At 43.7% G+C, this 15410-nt stretch overlaps 1 protein-coding gene across 7 annotated transcripts in view; it reads right to left on the reverse strand.

The window, feature by feature from the left end:
* The window catches only part of ITSN2 (intersectin 2), a 270233-nt gene that overhangs the window by 186326 nt on the left and 68497 nt on the right, over window positions 1–15410 (reverse strand). For 6 of the 7 annotated variants that reach the window (XM_040348499.1, XM_040348497.1, XM_040348495.1 and 3 more), the window contains one exon: window positions 3541–3633. In XM_040348499.1, the coding sequence (XP_040204433.1) occupies window positions 3541–3622 (82 nt within the window). In that variant the 5' untranslated portion in view covers window positions 3623–3633. Of the gene's footprint in view, window positions 1–3540; window positions 3634–3731; window positions 3978–15410 lie in introns of those variants that run through there. The other variant, XM_040348498.1, reaches the window with a different exon arrangement.

Consider the following 15410-nt stretch of genomic DNA (forward strand, 5'->3'; position numbering starts at 1 on the left):
GGGGTAAGCTAAGGTTTTACAGTGCCTTGAAAAAGTATTCATACCCCTTGAAATTTTTACACACTTTGTCATGCTACAACCAAAAACTCAAATGTATTTTATTGGGATTTTATGTGATAGACCAACACAAAGTGGCACATAATTGTGAAGTGGAAGGAAAATGATAAATGTTTTACAAATACGTGAGAAGTGTGATGTGCATTTGTATTCAGCCCCCCTGAGTCAATACTGTGTAGAACCTCCTTTCTCTGCAATTACAGCTGCAAGTCTTTTTGGGGATGTCTCTACCAGCTTTGCACATCTAGAGAGGGACATTTTTGCCCATTCTTCTTTGCAAAATAGCTCAAGCTGTCAGATTGGATGGAGAGAGTCTGTGAACAGTAATTTTCAAGTCTTGCCACAGATTCTCAATTGGATTTAGGTCTAGACTTTGACTGGGCCATTCTAATACATGAATATGCTTTGATCTAAACCATTCCATTGTAGCTCTGGCTGTAATGTTTAGGGTCATTTTCCTGCTGGAAGGTGAACCTGCGTCCCAGTCTCAAGTCTTTTGCAGACTAACAGGTTTTCTTCTAAAATTCTCTTATTAGGGAACAACTCACGTACAAGCATCGGGGCAGTCCGGGGAAATTTGAGAATATATGAGATCCCTGGCTGGACGTCCCAGGTTTGGCACCACTGCGGCTTGTACAAAACAGAATTCTTGGGGGAAGATCCACATCAGCTACTACATCGTCCTAGGTGGTTGTATTATATAGGGATCTAGTGGGCTTGTGAGAGGGAGGTGTGTTATCACTGTTTTCAGGCAGTTTCCAGGGAGGAGTCCGATATATGGTTACAGGTCCCTGCGGAGCTAGTTTCTTGTATGTTTTACCCAACAGTTCTTTGTTAACTGTTTATAGCCAACTCAGCCCGCTCCCCGCTGTTTAGGGGAGTTTGGCACCCGGTTCTACTCACTGACCCCTTTATTTTGGGGTCGGAGGCAGGGGGGGGGGAAGGAATGACACACAGAGGATACACTTAATCTGCATAAGGTCCAGGTTAAATCAGCACAACACCGCTTTTATGTACCATTGTATAACTGTCTTTAGACGTAGTGGATGGAACAAATGCGATACTGGAGAGTATGACTATGCTGTATTGATATTTCTGTGTCCCCGATAATATGTGGCTATTGTATTATGTAGCGCATTGGAAATTGTATGTGTATGTTTTTTTGTGTTTGTTTTCAATAAAAAAAATTCTGATTTAAAAAAAAAATTGTTGTCCTGTGGACAGATTCCCACCTGAGCTGTGGATCTCTGCAGCTCCTCTGGAGTTACCATGGGCCTCTTGGCTTCTTCTCCGATTAATGCCCTCCTTGCCTGTCAGTTTAGGTGGACGGCCATGTCTTGGTAGATTTGCAGTTGTGCCATATTTTCCATTTCTGGCTGATGGATTAAACAGTGCTCTGCGAGATGTTCATAGCTTGGGATATTTTTTTTGTTTATAACCTAACCTTGCTTTAAACTTCTCCACAACTTTATCCCTGACCTGTCTGGTGTGTTCCTTGGCCTCCATGATGCCGTTTGTTCACGAATGCCTTGTACACATGATCAAGATAAAAATAGCTTTCAGATTGATCGTTCGATAATTTGATCGTTAGTACACAGCTTTCGACAGCCGATCATGACAGTCCGTCCAACAAAATACGAAGGGACAAACAAGAAAACTTTGTTCGGACGCCCATTGTACGACAATTGTTTAATCAGTACAGTATGCATCCGCTAAAAATCGATAGAAGAATACCGCGCATGATCGGAAAGACGAAAATAAACCAGAACACAGGGGTCACACGTATTTGACATCATTTCAGATACGTAGCTACGCACACCGGAAGGTTTTTCCAGAATCGTACAACAAATATTTTACCTTTTCTGGGGCACATTTTGCACTGTATTCGATATTAGTTCTATGCAACAAAATGCAAACGATACGTCGTACGATAATCGAATCGTGTGTACGAGGCATAAGGTTCACTAACAAACCTCCAAGAGCCCATTCACACAGGGGCGACTTGGCATACGACTTGAAGTCGTCCCAAGTCCCGCTGTTGAGAAAATCAATTGAAGTGAATGGAGCCGTCTTAATGGACACTACTGAAGTCGCTCCGACTTCAGAAAAGGTTCCTGTACTACTTCAATCCGACTTCTAGGAGACTTGTACCCATTGATTTCAATGGAAGTCGCCTCAGAAGTCAGATCACTGTCTTTACTGCAGCGACTTTTCAGGAAGTGAAAATTGTTTTTAGGGCAAACCCCTCCCTCCCCCAGAGCTGATATTGGTTTGATTGGCCACTGGAAAGTCGCCTGTCCTTGAGGCGACTTGAAGTCGCCCCAAGTCGTGCTGTGGTGCACGCTCGGGTCGCGTCCAGGTCGCCTCTCAAAGAGTCGTACCGCCCCTGTGTGAACGGCTGTATTTATAATAAGATTAAATTCCACAAAGGTGGACTCTATTTACCAAGTAGGTGACTTCTGAAGGCAATTGGTTCTACTAGATTTTTGTTAGGGGTATCAGAGAAAAGGGGGCTGAATACAAATGCATAACGCACTTTTCAGATATTTTTAAAGAATTTTGAAAAACCTTTTTAATTTTCCTTCTACTTCACAATTATGTGCCACTTTGTGTTGGTCTCTCACATAAAATCTCAATAAAATACATTTACGTTTTTGGTTGTAACGTGACTGAGCCTAGGTTCACACTGCTGCGAATTCAAAATCGCGGTAAAATGCGCGATTTTACCGCGATTTCGCAGCTGCGATTTCGGCCGCAATTTTATGTAAATCGCGGCCCGAAATCGCAAAAAGTAGTACAGGAACTACTTTTTGAAATCGCAGATGCGGCGTCGCACTGATTAGGACAGTGCCATTGCCGACAATTGCCGCCGATTTGAGATGCGATTTGACATGTCAAATCGCATCTCAAATCGTTCCAAATCGTACCCAGTGTGAACCAGGGCAAAATGTGGAAAATTTCAAGGGGTACGAATACTTTTTCAAGGCACTGTACATAAAATAATAAAAGCTGTCCTGTGTTAAATAGTTTGTCTCATCTCTATTTGCTACATCTGCTGGAGTGCTTGTTCTTTTGAAAAACCATCAGACTAACTGGAGAGATCACCAGCTGAAAATAAAAGAAAGCCTAAAAAAAAAAAAAAAAAAAAAAGAAAGGCAGCCATCACATCTAAGAATTGGTAAGCTGTAATATAATGAATGTTTGCTTTTGGGTTTAATACCGCTTTAATTGCCACCTGTGATGGTGCTATGTAAGGGATTCCAATTTTCATTCTTACTGAATATATTTTGCTATATAACTGTATGTGGTTGTCTTTGGAAACCTTTCATATACTGCATATTTTTATTACACTTGTCTGAACCTCCTTGTACAGCATAGCAGTGCTTTATATAGAATTAAAACAACACAACAAATGAACAAAAATACATGCTATCCTGACAAATGGAATACTTGTGTTTTATTGGAAAGATTTCAGAGACTCACCGGTAATCAGTCCACCTATTGGCTTCAGGCTGGCAAACTGCTTGTCGTGTTTGGCCCGTTCCTCCGTAGTGATCGCCCACATATTTGGCCCCCCTGTAAACAAAGATCACAAAGTCACTAGTAGTCCCCACAAGGGTTCCTGTACTTAAATCACATGTGAATAATGCACAAGTCCTCCCCTGGCTTCCTACCATCGCCTGTCACCTGCTCCATGGCACTACAATAATTACCAGCGCTCACAATGGGACGGAAGTGACACACATTTTCAGAAGCTGTCTGCAGCCAAGTCACTTTTCTATGTGGTTCTGCAACTTCCTGCAGCTGAAGAGCTCTCGTCACACCCTACAGACAAAACAACCACAAGCTGCCAAGGCATGCTGGGACATGTAGTTTTACAGAGGCTGGAGAGTCACAGATTGCCTAAGGCTACTATAGACATCTAGTTAAATAAAGATATAAAAGTTATATAAAAGATACACTCCTGTCAAAATAAAAAATCATGTCATGAAACGTGTACAGGAAGCAACTCATTAACCCAAGGGATCTCCAGCACCCCACCAATCCCAATCCAGGCATAGCTGCACTGCACCTCTCCACTGCACTACTTGATGTTTTATTTTGAAGCTGGCAAATTGGTGTTCAGAGATCACCAGTTGCTTAGGCATTGCCCATCTCATGCAAGAAATGCACCCGCAATAAAGCAAAACTAAAAGTTATTGCAAAAAAAAAAAGACACGCTTCAGCAATTAAATTAACTTGCCTGGCTGTTCACAATCTTCTGCGCATCTCAATTTAGGCAGATTTTCACACTGGGGCGGTGAAAACATTGGCGGTAAAGCAGCGCTGGTTTTAGCGGCACTTTACTGTGGTTGCAGCGGAGCTTTTCGGCCGCTAGCGGGGTGCTTTTAACCCCCGCTAGCAGCCGAAGAAGGGGTTGATACCACCCGTGTAGCGCCACTGCCGAAGTCCTTTGCAGATGCTTTGGCAGTGTTGCCATTCATTTCAATGGACAGGGTGGTTTAGGAGCTGTGTATACACTGCCCCAAAGATGCTGCTTGCAGAACTTTTTCTAGCGCCCTGCAAGTGCACTGCTCCAGTATAAAAGCACTCGGGGTCTCACACTGGAGTGACAGGAGAGGCGCTTTACAGGTGCTATTTTTAGCGCCAAAACGCCTGTAAGACGCCTCAGTGTGAACGTGGCCTTAAAATTCTAGCATGGTGCCAGTGTACCAGGATCAATGAAGAGTAGTATTATTTCAAGCTGGCCAATCAAGGTTGCCAAAGACGGGTATCCAGAAGCAGCCAGGGAGATGATGTTGGCAAGGGACCTCACAGGTGTTAAAGTGGTTGTAAAAGCTGAAGGTTTTTTTTACCTTCATGCACTGAACGCATAAAGATTAAAAACCTCCTGTGTGCTGCTCTGCCCCCGCCCCCCCCCCCCCCAAAAGCCCTAAAGGCCCCTTTCACACTGGGGCGGAAGTTGCGTCGGCACCGCCAATTCCGCGAAGGGATTAAAAACCATCGCAAAGCGCCTCCGGCGGTACCGCTTTGCCGGCGGTATAGCCGCGGTGTCCCATTGATTTCAACAGGCATGAGTGGTGGAGGAGCAGTATACACACCGCTCCAAAGATTTGGCTAGCAATACTTTTTTTTACCGTCCTTCTAGCGCACCACTCCAGTGTGAAAGCCCTCGGGGTTTCACACTGGAGACACAGCAGCGGCTGTTTACGGTCGGTTTGCAGGTGCTATTTTTAGCGCAATAGCGCCTGCAAAACGACCCGGTGTGAAAGGTGTCTAAAGGGTCTGAGTTGAGGTGGTGGAACAGAGTTCCACCAAGTTCCCCCTGAAAGAAAGCCCTGTAAATAGAAAACCTTCATTTTGTTTGCAAATATTAAAGATTCTAAACTACCAGCAAGAATAAGTCCTTACATTTAAAAGAGCACCTGTCATTTCAGATCCATCATGGCAAAGCCCGTTAGCGGCATCCACACACCTGCTGCCATCACGTCTCTCACCGTCACCGCCGCATCACCAGCCACCCCATTAAAGTGTATAGGACTGTCGGTGAGTAAACCGCGGGTCAGGAGGAGCCGCTACGGGACAGATGACAGCTGCTCTTTAAAAATGATGATTTAAAATCAAGTTGATTTCAATCAAGCCTTTTCACTAGTGATTTAAATCATGATTGAAAATTGTGACTTAAATCAAATGCGCATTTACAAACTTTTTGCATTGAAGAAGTCAGAGCACGCAACTGATCAGCACATTCCAGGTTCGTACACAGGTAAGATCTATTGTTATAGGGCTGAAAGAAGTAATTAATGGACTACAAGTGTAGTGAGGGCTCTGTCTTTGTAGTCCATCGAGATCTGAGTCCTCTTCTGAGGTCCCAATTGGGACTTGCAGTCCTGTAAATGAACGGCACGGCTGAGCGGAGGGAACCATGCATGGTTCAGGTATATGGTGGTGGCTTAAGGGTGGAGGGCTTTGAGATTGTGCCCATGTTACACCCTAAATATGGATGTAACATGAAACATGGGATGAAAGGTGAACTAATCCTCTATACCAGGGGTGTCCAAACTTTTTTCAAAGAGGGCCAGATTTGATTAAGTGAACATGCGCGAGGGCCGACTATTTTTCTAAGTGTGTTCGTCTGAGCACTACTACACTGCCCAACAAGAATTCTCTTGCCTTTGTGGCTGTGTGTGGTGAATAGATGAGCTCTGGCGTGTTATTTGGATATACTGTATATATTTCTTTTGTGGCCCCAACGAATCCCAGAGCGCTGCTTAAGACTAAGGATGAGCTTGGGCGCGTTATTTGGATATACCATATTTATCGGCGTATAACACGTACAGGCTTACCATTGCCATGAATGCAGCCTCACATGTGCCATGAATGCAGCCTCACATGTGCCATAAATGCAGCCTCACATGTGCCATAAATGCAGCCTCACATGTGCCATAAATGCAGCCTCACATGTGCCATAAATGCAGCCTCACATGTGCCATAAATGCAGCCTCACATGTGCCATAAATGCAGCCTCACATGTGCCATAAATGCAGCCTCACATGTGCCATAAATGCAGCCTCACATGTGCCATAAATGCAGCCTCACATGCAGGGCTGTGGAGTCGGAGTCGGGGGGAATTTTGGGTACCTGGAGTCGGAGTCGGCAAACAATGCACCGACTCCGACTCCGACTCCTACTAAATTTAGATTGGAATAAAAAAAAAAAAAAGCAAGTTTAAATGTCCCAATTCACAAAAAGTTATAATTAATGACTTCTCTACTGTAAGAATAAAGACCAATGCATGCAGTGCCTCACGTAACCGCAAAACCAACACGTTAAGTGACCGTGAAGAAGCATGCTTTTCATGTGCTTCACTATATGGCACACAACGCACAATTAGGAGCTGCAATACTTATACTTTCCATAGTGTTGTGTTCTGCTTTTACAGGGAACGCATGTTAGAGAACCAGTAAGTGTCCAAATAAAAAAATTCCAACAGGAGTTTTATAAAGCACTAAAAGAAGTTGAAAAGTATGATCGCTCATCAAAACTTACTGTTGAAGAAGCCATCCTTGTTTATCCAGAGATCGTTAGTGATGTGGCCAGAATAGTTACTGCAATGCCACCCACCCAAGTCAGTGTCGAAAGATTATTTTCAGCCCTAAAAATAATAAAGTCTGACTTAAGAGCCTCTATGAAAGAGGATCTGGCAGAGGCAATTCTCTTCCTTACAACTCTACATTGAATTGATTTGCATTTGCTAAGCCTAGAACTACATTTCAAGATTAATATAAACCATTTCTAGGTTTTGCAGATTTTGTTTTTGGTTCATTATAGATAAGCTTTGTTTTTGTTCTAAAACAACCAAATAATGTGGTTTGTATTTTTGAACTGGTAAAGATCCTGTTCCTGATGTTTATGCCTGCTGCTACTATCCAGTCACTTGATTGTTTTCATTGTGTTTGTCTTTTGCTTAAACTGTGCAATACAGTAGACCAGGGATCCTCAAACTACGGCCCTCCAGATGTTCAGGAACTACAATTCCCATCATGCCTAGTCATGTCTGTGAATGTCAGTGTGTTGCAATGCCTCATGGGATGTGTAGTTCTACAACAGCTGGAGGGCCGTAGTTTGAGAATCCCTGCAGTAGACTGTTGGCTTCCCAGCCAGTAGTCCTGTGGTAGGTTGCGTTTCTTTCCCTCAAGGAATGTATAAAATACATTCGCATATTAATACAGAGGAGTCAGAGTCGGGGAGTCGGAGTCGGAGTCGGAAGTACATAAAACTGAGGAGTCGGAACATTTATCTACCGACTCCACAGCCCTGCTCACATGTGCCATAAATGCAGCCTCACATGTGCCATAAATGCAGCCTCACATGTGCCATAAATGCAGCCTCACATGTGCCATAAATGCAGCCTCACATGTGCCATAAATGCAGCCTCACCATTGCAACCAATGCAGCCTTACCATTGCAACCAATGCAGCCTTACCATTGCAACCAATGCAGCCTTACCATTGCAACCAATGCAGCCTTACCATTGCAACCAATGCAGCCTTACCATTGCAACCAATGCAGCCTTACCATTGCAACCAATGCAGCCTTACCATTGCAACCAATGCAGCCTTACCATTGCAACCAATGCAGCCTTACCATTGCAACCAATGCAGCCTTACCATTGCAACCAATGCAGCCTCACATGTGCCATAAATGCAGCCTCACATGTGCCATAAATGCAGCCTTACCATTGTCATCAGTGTAGCCTGAACGATGCCCATCTGCAGCCTCGGAGAGCCCTCCCCAGGGGGGCCGCATTTGGCCCCCGGGCCGGACTTTGGACATGCCTGCTCTATACCAACAGACACAAGTTGACAGTAGACTAGCTGGGCAAAAAATAAATAAAGTCTGACCACCATTTTTCTTCCCCTATTAACCTGACATCATGAGGAGGTCTTTCCTCCTTGAGACGAAGATCTTTTCCCCCCACCTCTTCCTACCTATCTGTGATTTGAGGCGCACAGCTGTGCATGTGCGTTCTTCCCACCATAACATTGTGTTGAGGTGGGTTGTGCTGCATAAAATTGTAGACATTGTGCATTTTTTCACAATGCATCTCAGGTTACCACACCTCAGAGAGTTTACCTGCATACACTCATCTATCCCTGTATCCAAAGTAAAGGCTTGTTCGCACAAGTGGTGCCCTCTAAAGAGCGATCAGCAGTGAATTTCTTGTTAGTGGGCATTTGATAGGTGACATCTGTTGCGTCCTCACCTCCTAATTTAACCCTATAAATGTCACAGTACCACGCTGCCATTGCATGCATTGCACATGGCTGTGGGACAGTTGTGGTGGAGCCCCATAAACCTGCATTAGTCGAGTATGGTGACAGTAAAACCCAGTGAAAGTAAAATGCCGTTTTTATCTTTGCCATGGCCATGGCATGTGTATCGCTGCGAGTGGCTGCATGTCAGTGTTCATTCAGGTGGCAAAATTACAGTTAAACTGCCAGTTTTTACTGCCCTCAGGCTGCACAAAGCTTTAAAAGTAGAACTACAGGCAAAAACTTTTGTTTTAATTTTCTTCTAATCCCTTTCCACTCTATCCAGAAGTAATAAAAGTTTTGCCTTTAGTTATACTTTAATGCTCAGATTACCAGCCTGTCATTGATCTATACAGGCAGCGTATACTCCTGGGCAGAGAAACATGCTTGTTTTCATCAGTGTATGGCTCCCTGCTCCAGCGTGAATGAGCCCTAAATAGGCATTTCTGGTGGCATTTATATTTTTTCATGAGCAATAAAAAAAAAAAAAAAAAAATGTGCACAGTTATAAACTGGCCCTATAGCACAAGCTCCCAGCGGAGGCCAAGGGGATTAATCCACACATTATAAACGCAGCATGAAAGGTTATTTTCTATGCCAAATTCCACACTCCCACATTGCCAGAAAATCTCTGATTACACGATATAGCCGTACAGAATCTTAATAGAGTGGGGGGGTGTTGGGAATAATTAGCTTGTGGTTGTCTGTGCGTCTCACAATTTCACGCAACACTTCAGTGAATTCAGACTGCTAGCTGCTTAAGAGATGTAAATCAAAGGATTGGTGAAAATTTGCAAATGTAATGACTGAATTACTGTTTTTTCTGAGCTTTTGCAGCTTATTCTACTTTATATTAATCCTCCGTCACACAAAAACAAAAAATACAAACTTAAAGTGGTATTAAACAGTCAACTTTTAAAAAAAACAAATATGTTATATATTTACCTGCTCTGTGCAGTGGTTTTGTACAGATCCTCCTCTTCTCTGGACCAACAGCAAGCTGCTTGCAATAGGGGGACACTGGTGCATGCTCGCTCCTAAACCCTGCTCTATGCATCCATAAGAAACATAGTGCCGTGGCTCAGCCCAACTCTGGCTCTCTCCTCATTGGATTACTAGCTGTGATTGACAGCAGTGGGTGCCAGGCAGGTACCTTTTTCCTCATCCCGCCAACACTTGGCACTCTCCTCCGTTCTCTAGCATCTTGAGGTGTTGGCGGGCCCTTGGTGACCTCACGTAGAACCCAGGACTGCCCATTCAGGATGAAGTCAGAGAGATGTGACCAGTTGGACACCAAAAGAGAATTGTCGTTGAGGGACCACTTACAGCAAGAAGAAAGCCTCATTCATCATTCTCAAGGCAAAACAAGCAGTCAACCCCTTCCAAAATTCCATATAAGGAATAAGAAAAATGTATTTAAAATTAAATAAAATAAAACAAAATAACTAACTAGAAAACAAAATGAGTACCTTCCAACCTATAGGGTGTAATCTAAATTAAAGAAAAAGTATGGGTTTGTAAGAAAAAAAAAAACACTAAGATACCCACCTCTATGCTGCAGCAGTCCCACGTAGGATATAAGCCTAAGAACTGAGCAATTACATTATGGCTGATCGCACAGTATTCAGTTTGCTTGGGGCAGAGAGCAGTGACTGTATTACCACTCCCTGCTCTTCAAGTGCTTACTGGAGTGCCAGGCGGGAGCGGGTGCAGCTGGCTGCGGCTCTTACCTATGGGCTGAGAAGTGGATCCAGCTGTCATTCAGGCAGCTGGATGGATCCCGACTATATTATCATGATCCTTCCAGAGCTTGGAGAAGCCAACTGTCACCCGTCCACTAAAACGCCTGAAAACTGCCTCAGTGTGAAGGGGTCTGAAAGGTGAAGAACTGTGAAAACCTTCTGTGTGCAGCACCAACCCCTTTCCCTCATACTTACCCGAACCCCTTCTCGATTCAGCGATGTTAATGATAACCTTGGCTCTTTGGGGACTCGCACTCCTGATTGGCTTTTGGGAGCAACTGGAGCCATTGGCTCCCACTGCTGTCAATCACAGCCAGTGAGCAAATCAGGAGACAGAGGGCCTGGGCCAATCTGTAGCTCCGTGTGTGAATGGACCCACAGAGGCATGCCTGCTTGCGTGTTCCCACCCGGCAGGAGGGAGGAGCTAGGAGCGCTGGCGTGGGACTTGAGAAGAGGAGGATCTGGGCTGCTCTGTGCAAAACCAACTGCACAGAGGAGGCAAGTAAAACAGGTTATATTAATGTAAAAAATATATATATATATATATATATATATATATATATATATATATATATATATATATATATATATATATATATATATATATAAGGTTTTAGGAACAAAGTTTCACATCCATCATAAAGCAACAACACTATAGACAGAACCAGGGAGATCACACACGAGTGGACACAATATATGGGGAGTATAACCAAGAAGACCAGAAGTTTTTAAAATGTATTCATACAACCCCTGTGCTTATAAATAGGTTGCTCTCTATCCAGCACAGCATTTACCGCTGTGCACCACTGAACAAAAGTAGGAAGGGTCAACTTATGGGCAAGAAATAAAAAATGGATAAGTAAAATAATGGGAAAATATTGGTCAAGCCTCCAGAAAAATACCCAATAGGGCAGGGATAAGCAATTAGCGGACCTCCAGCTGTTGCAAAACTACAAGTCCCATCATGCCTCTGTCTCTGGGTATCATGCTTGTGGCTGTCAGAGTCTTGCAATGGCTCATGGGATTTGTAGTTCTGCAACAGCTGGAGGTCCGCTAATTGCATATCCCTGCAATAGGGCAATTTTAGGATCAGGAGTCAATTGAATTGAACAAAGTTCTAATAAAATTCGAAATATATCTTTCCAATACCGAAATTTTAGGACAATGCCATAACATATGAACTAATGTACCGGTATGCATGTTACGTCAAGGGCAATTAGGAACTTCATATGAATCAACAATTAGAACCTTTTTAGGATTCCGACGTATTACCACCATAGAAAATTTTCCAAAAGTTTAAATATATGGGATCCAAATGAGTAAGACTGTAATGCGTGGTGAAGTTGAAAGTATTCGACAAGTGGTATTGCTCTACAATAAGGCCAAAAGTTAGCATGGTACCTCTATTATACAACTGATGAAGATATACAAGACCACATTGTTTCCAAGGCTCAAAATCTAAGTTTATTGACTTCTAGAAGATTACAATTATTCCACATGAGCATATACTGTGTGCAGTCTGCATTGGCCAATAGTGACACGCACAGCCTCCCAAACCTTATGCATCAACAAAAAGTTGGGTAACAACCGTGCTTCCAAAAATGACAAAAGAAGATCTCTCTGGATTGGACCATGAAGGTCAATTTCTGCCCATCCTGTCATCATCTGTTGATGGATTTCCATCGCTAGACATACATATTAAACTAATATGTAAGTATGATAAAACATCTAAAACATCAATACAAAAAGTTGTATTCTCAATTTGTGATAGTGTCACTTTGAATAAACCAACACAACCAAAAAGGAAGTAAAAGAACTAAAGCACAGAAGCTGAAAATGCAAGCAGGAAAAATGTAAATACCTAGAACAGTAACTGGTAATATCAGGAGGAATAAGCTATAAAATATTCTTATGTGCCGACTGTATATGATATACTGTATTGTATGATGATAATCTGTCCTGTACCAATGGTTATTAAAGTATTTCTTAAGGAAAATATTTGTGAAGAAGAACAAGGTGGGCATATACATGGCTGGAGGATCAAATGTGCAGGTGGGAACCTCAGTCTCAGGCCCCGTACACACGAGAGGATTCATTCGCTGAAAAATCTCAGCGGATCGGTTTCAGCGGATAGATCCCCTGGTGTGTACGTTCCAGCGGATACTTATCCGCGGATATTTCCGATTTCCAGCAGATAAAAATTTGTAAGCATGCTTACAAATCTATCCGCTGGAATCGGCTCCAGCGGATCGATCCGGTGGTCTGTACAGACTCACCGGATCGATCCGTCCGAACCCGTCCCTCGCATGCGTCGTAATGATTCGACGCATGCGTGGATTTCCTTATATGACAGCGTCGCGCACGTCGCCGCGTCATCAACGCGGCGACGGCGCGACACGTCACCGCGGTTGAAATCCGCGCAGATTTGGATCCGATGGTGAGTACATGCCAACGGATCCAAATCCGCCAGAGGATTTATCCGCGAAAACGGTCCGGAGGACCGTTCCCGCAGATAAATCCTCTCGTGTGTACGGGGCCTAAGAAATCTTTAGCTCCAGATTGACTTACTAAAAAATACTCATGATGCCCCAACATTTATGTTACGGATATAATAGAAGGAGCCAGCGGACACCTTAGTTATCGATTTTTCTCCATAGAGAAAGTACCATCACCAGTCACTTCACCAATTCACCCAGATCTCTTATCTACGAGTTTCTGGTTACCATAGACATATTATTGGGGCTACAGTTTTTCCTTCGACATGGAACACTTCTAATGCACACACACTAGCATTTTGATAGATAGATAGATAGATAGATAGATAGATAGATAGATAGATAAAAATAAAAACACAAACAATAGGGGTGCACTGAATGGAAATTTTGGTGGCGAAACAGATACCGAAAATTACTTTTTAAAAAATATTTTTATTTTTTCTATATTTTAAATAAAATGTATACATTTTTTATACAACACATTGCTAATAGTATTAGCAGAATTTCCATGTGGTGCACCTCTAGCAGACATGGTACAGGAGACTGCAGACATGGTACAGGCGATCAATGCAGCCTCACCAGTGTCCATCAAATGCAGCCTGCCTGTGCCCAGCGGCCTCACCAGTGCCTGTCATATGCAGCCTGCCTGTGCCTCACCAGTGCCCATCATTTGCAGCCTGCCTGTGCCTCACCAGGGCTCAACAGCCTACCTGTGCCCAGATCAGCGTCAATCTCCGTGTGTCACAGAGCGAGTTTGAATTACCTGGGCCGTAGCAACAAAGTCCCGCCTCCTGTGACACGTCACACTAATTCAATGTCCCGCCGTTGGATCGGTGTGTCAGCCGTCTATCACAGGAGGTGGGACATTGTTACTACAGCCTGGACAATTCAGATCCATGAAACACGGAGATCGAGGAGAGGAGAAGGGAGGGAGTGGAGGACTGGGCACGCCAGAGATACACTCCCACAATGGGCGGCACCACGCCCCCTTTTGGTATCGGCTGTTTTTGTCATTCGGCCGAATTACAAAAACACAGTTTTCGGCAGCCGAAATTTCGGTGCACCATTAAATATGATGAGATATATATATATATATATATATATATATTAGATAGATAGATATAGATACACACACATGGTACAGTATCTCACAAAAGTGAGTACACCCCTCACATTTTTGTAAATATTTTATTATATCTTTTTATGCTAAAACACTGAAGAAATTACACTTTGCTAAAATGTAAAGTAGTGAGTGTACAGCTTGTATAACAGTGTAAATTTGCTGTCCCCTCAAAATAACTCACACAGGGATTAATGTTTAAACCGCTGGCAACAAAAGTGAGTATACCCCTAAGTGAAAATGTCCAAATTGGGCCCAATTAGCCATTTTCCCTTCTCGATGTCATGTGACTCGTTCGTGTTACAAGGTCTCAGGTGTGAATGGGGAGCAGGTGTGTTAAATTTGGTGTTATCGCTCTCACTCTCTCATACTGGTCACTGGAAGTTCAACATGGCACCTCATGGCAAAGAACTCAGAGGATCTGAAAAAATTAATTGTTGCTCTACATAAAGAAGACTTGGGCTATAAGAAGATTGCCAAAACCCTGAGACTGATCTGCGGGTGGCCAAGATCACACAGCGGTTTAACAGGACAGGTTCCACTCAGAACAGGCCTTGTCATGGTCGACCAAAGGTGTTGAGTCATATCCAGAGGTTGTTTTTGGGAAATAGACGTACTAGTGCTGCCAGCATTGCTGCAGAGGTTGAAGGGGTGGTGGTGGGGGGGGTCAGCCTGTTAGTGCTCAAACCATACGAAGCACACTGCATCAAATTGGTCTGCATGGCTGTCGTCCCAGAAGGAATCCTCTTCTAAACATGATGCACAAGAAAGCCTGCAAACAGTTTGCTGAAGACAAGCACACTAAGGACATGGATTACTCGAACCATGTCCTGTGGTCTGATGAGACCAAGATAAACTTATTTAGGTCAGATGGTGTCAGGCATGTGTGGCAGCAACCAGGTGAGGAGTACAAAGACAAGTGTGTCTTGCCTACAGTCAAGCATGGTGGTGAGAGTGTCATGGTCTGGGGCTTCATGAGTGCTGCCGGCATTGGAGCTACAGTTCACTGAGGGAGCCATGAATGCCAACATGTACTAGGACATACTGAAGCAGAGCATGATCCCCTCCCTTCGGAGACTGGGCTGCAGGGCAGTGTTCCAACATAACAACGACCCCAAGCACACCTCCAAGACAATCACTGCCTTGCTAAAGAGGCTGAGGGTAAAGGTGATGGACTGGC

The sequence above is a fragment of the Rana temporaria genome, chromosome 4 (genome assembly GCF_905171775.1).
Source record: "Rana temporaria chromosome 4, aRanTem1.1, whole genome shotgun sequence".
NCBI classification, from domain to species: Eukaryota; Metazoa; Chordata; class Amphibia; order Anura; family Ranidae; genus Rana; species Rana temporaria.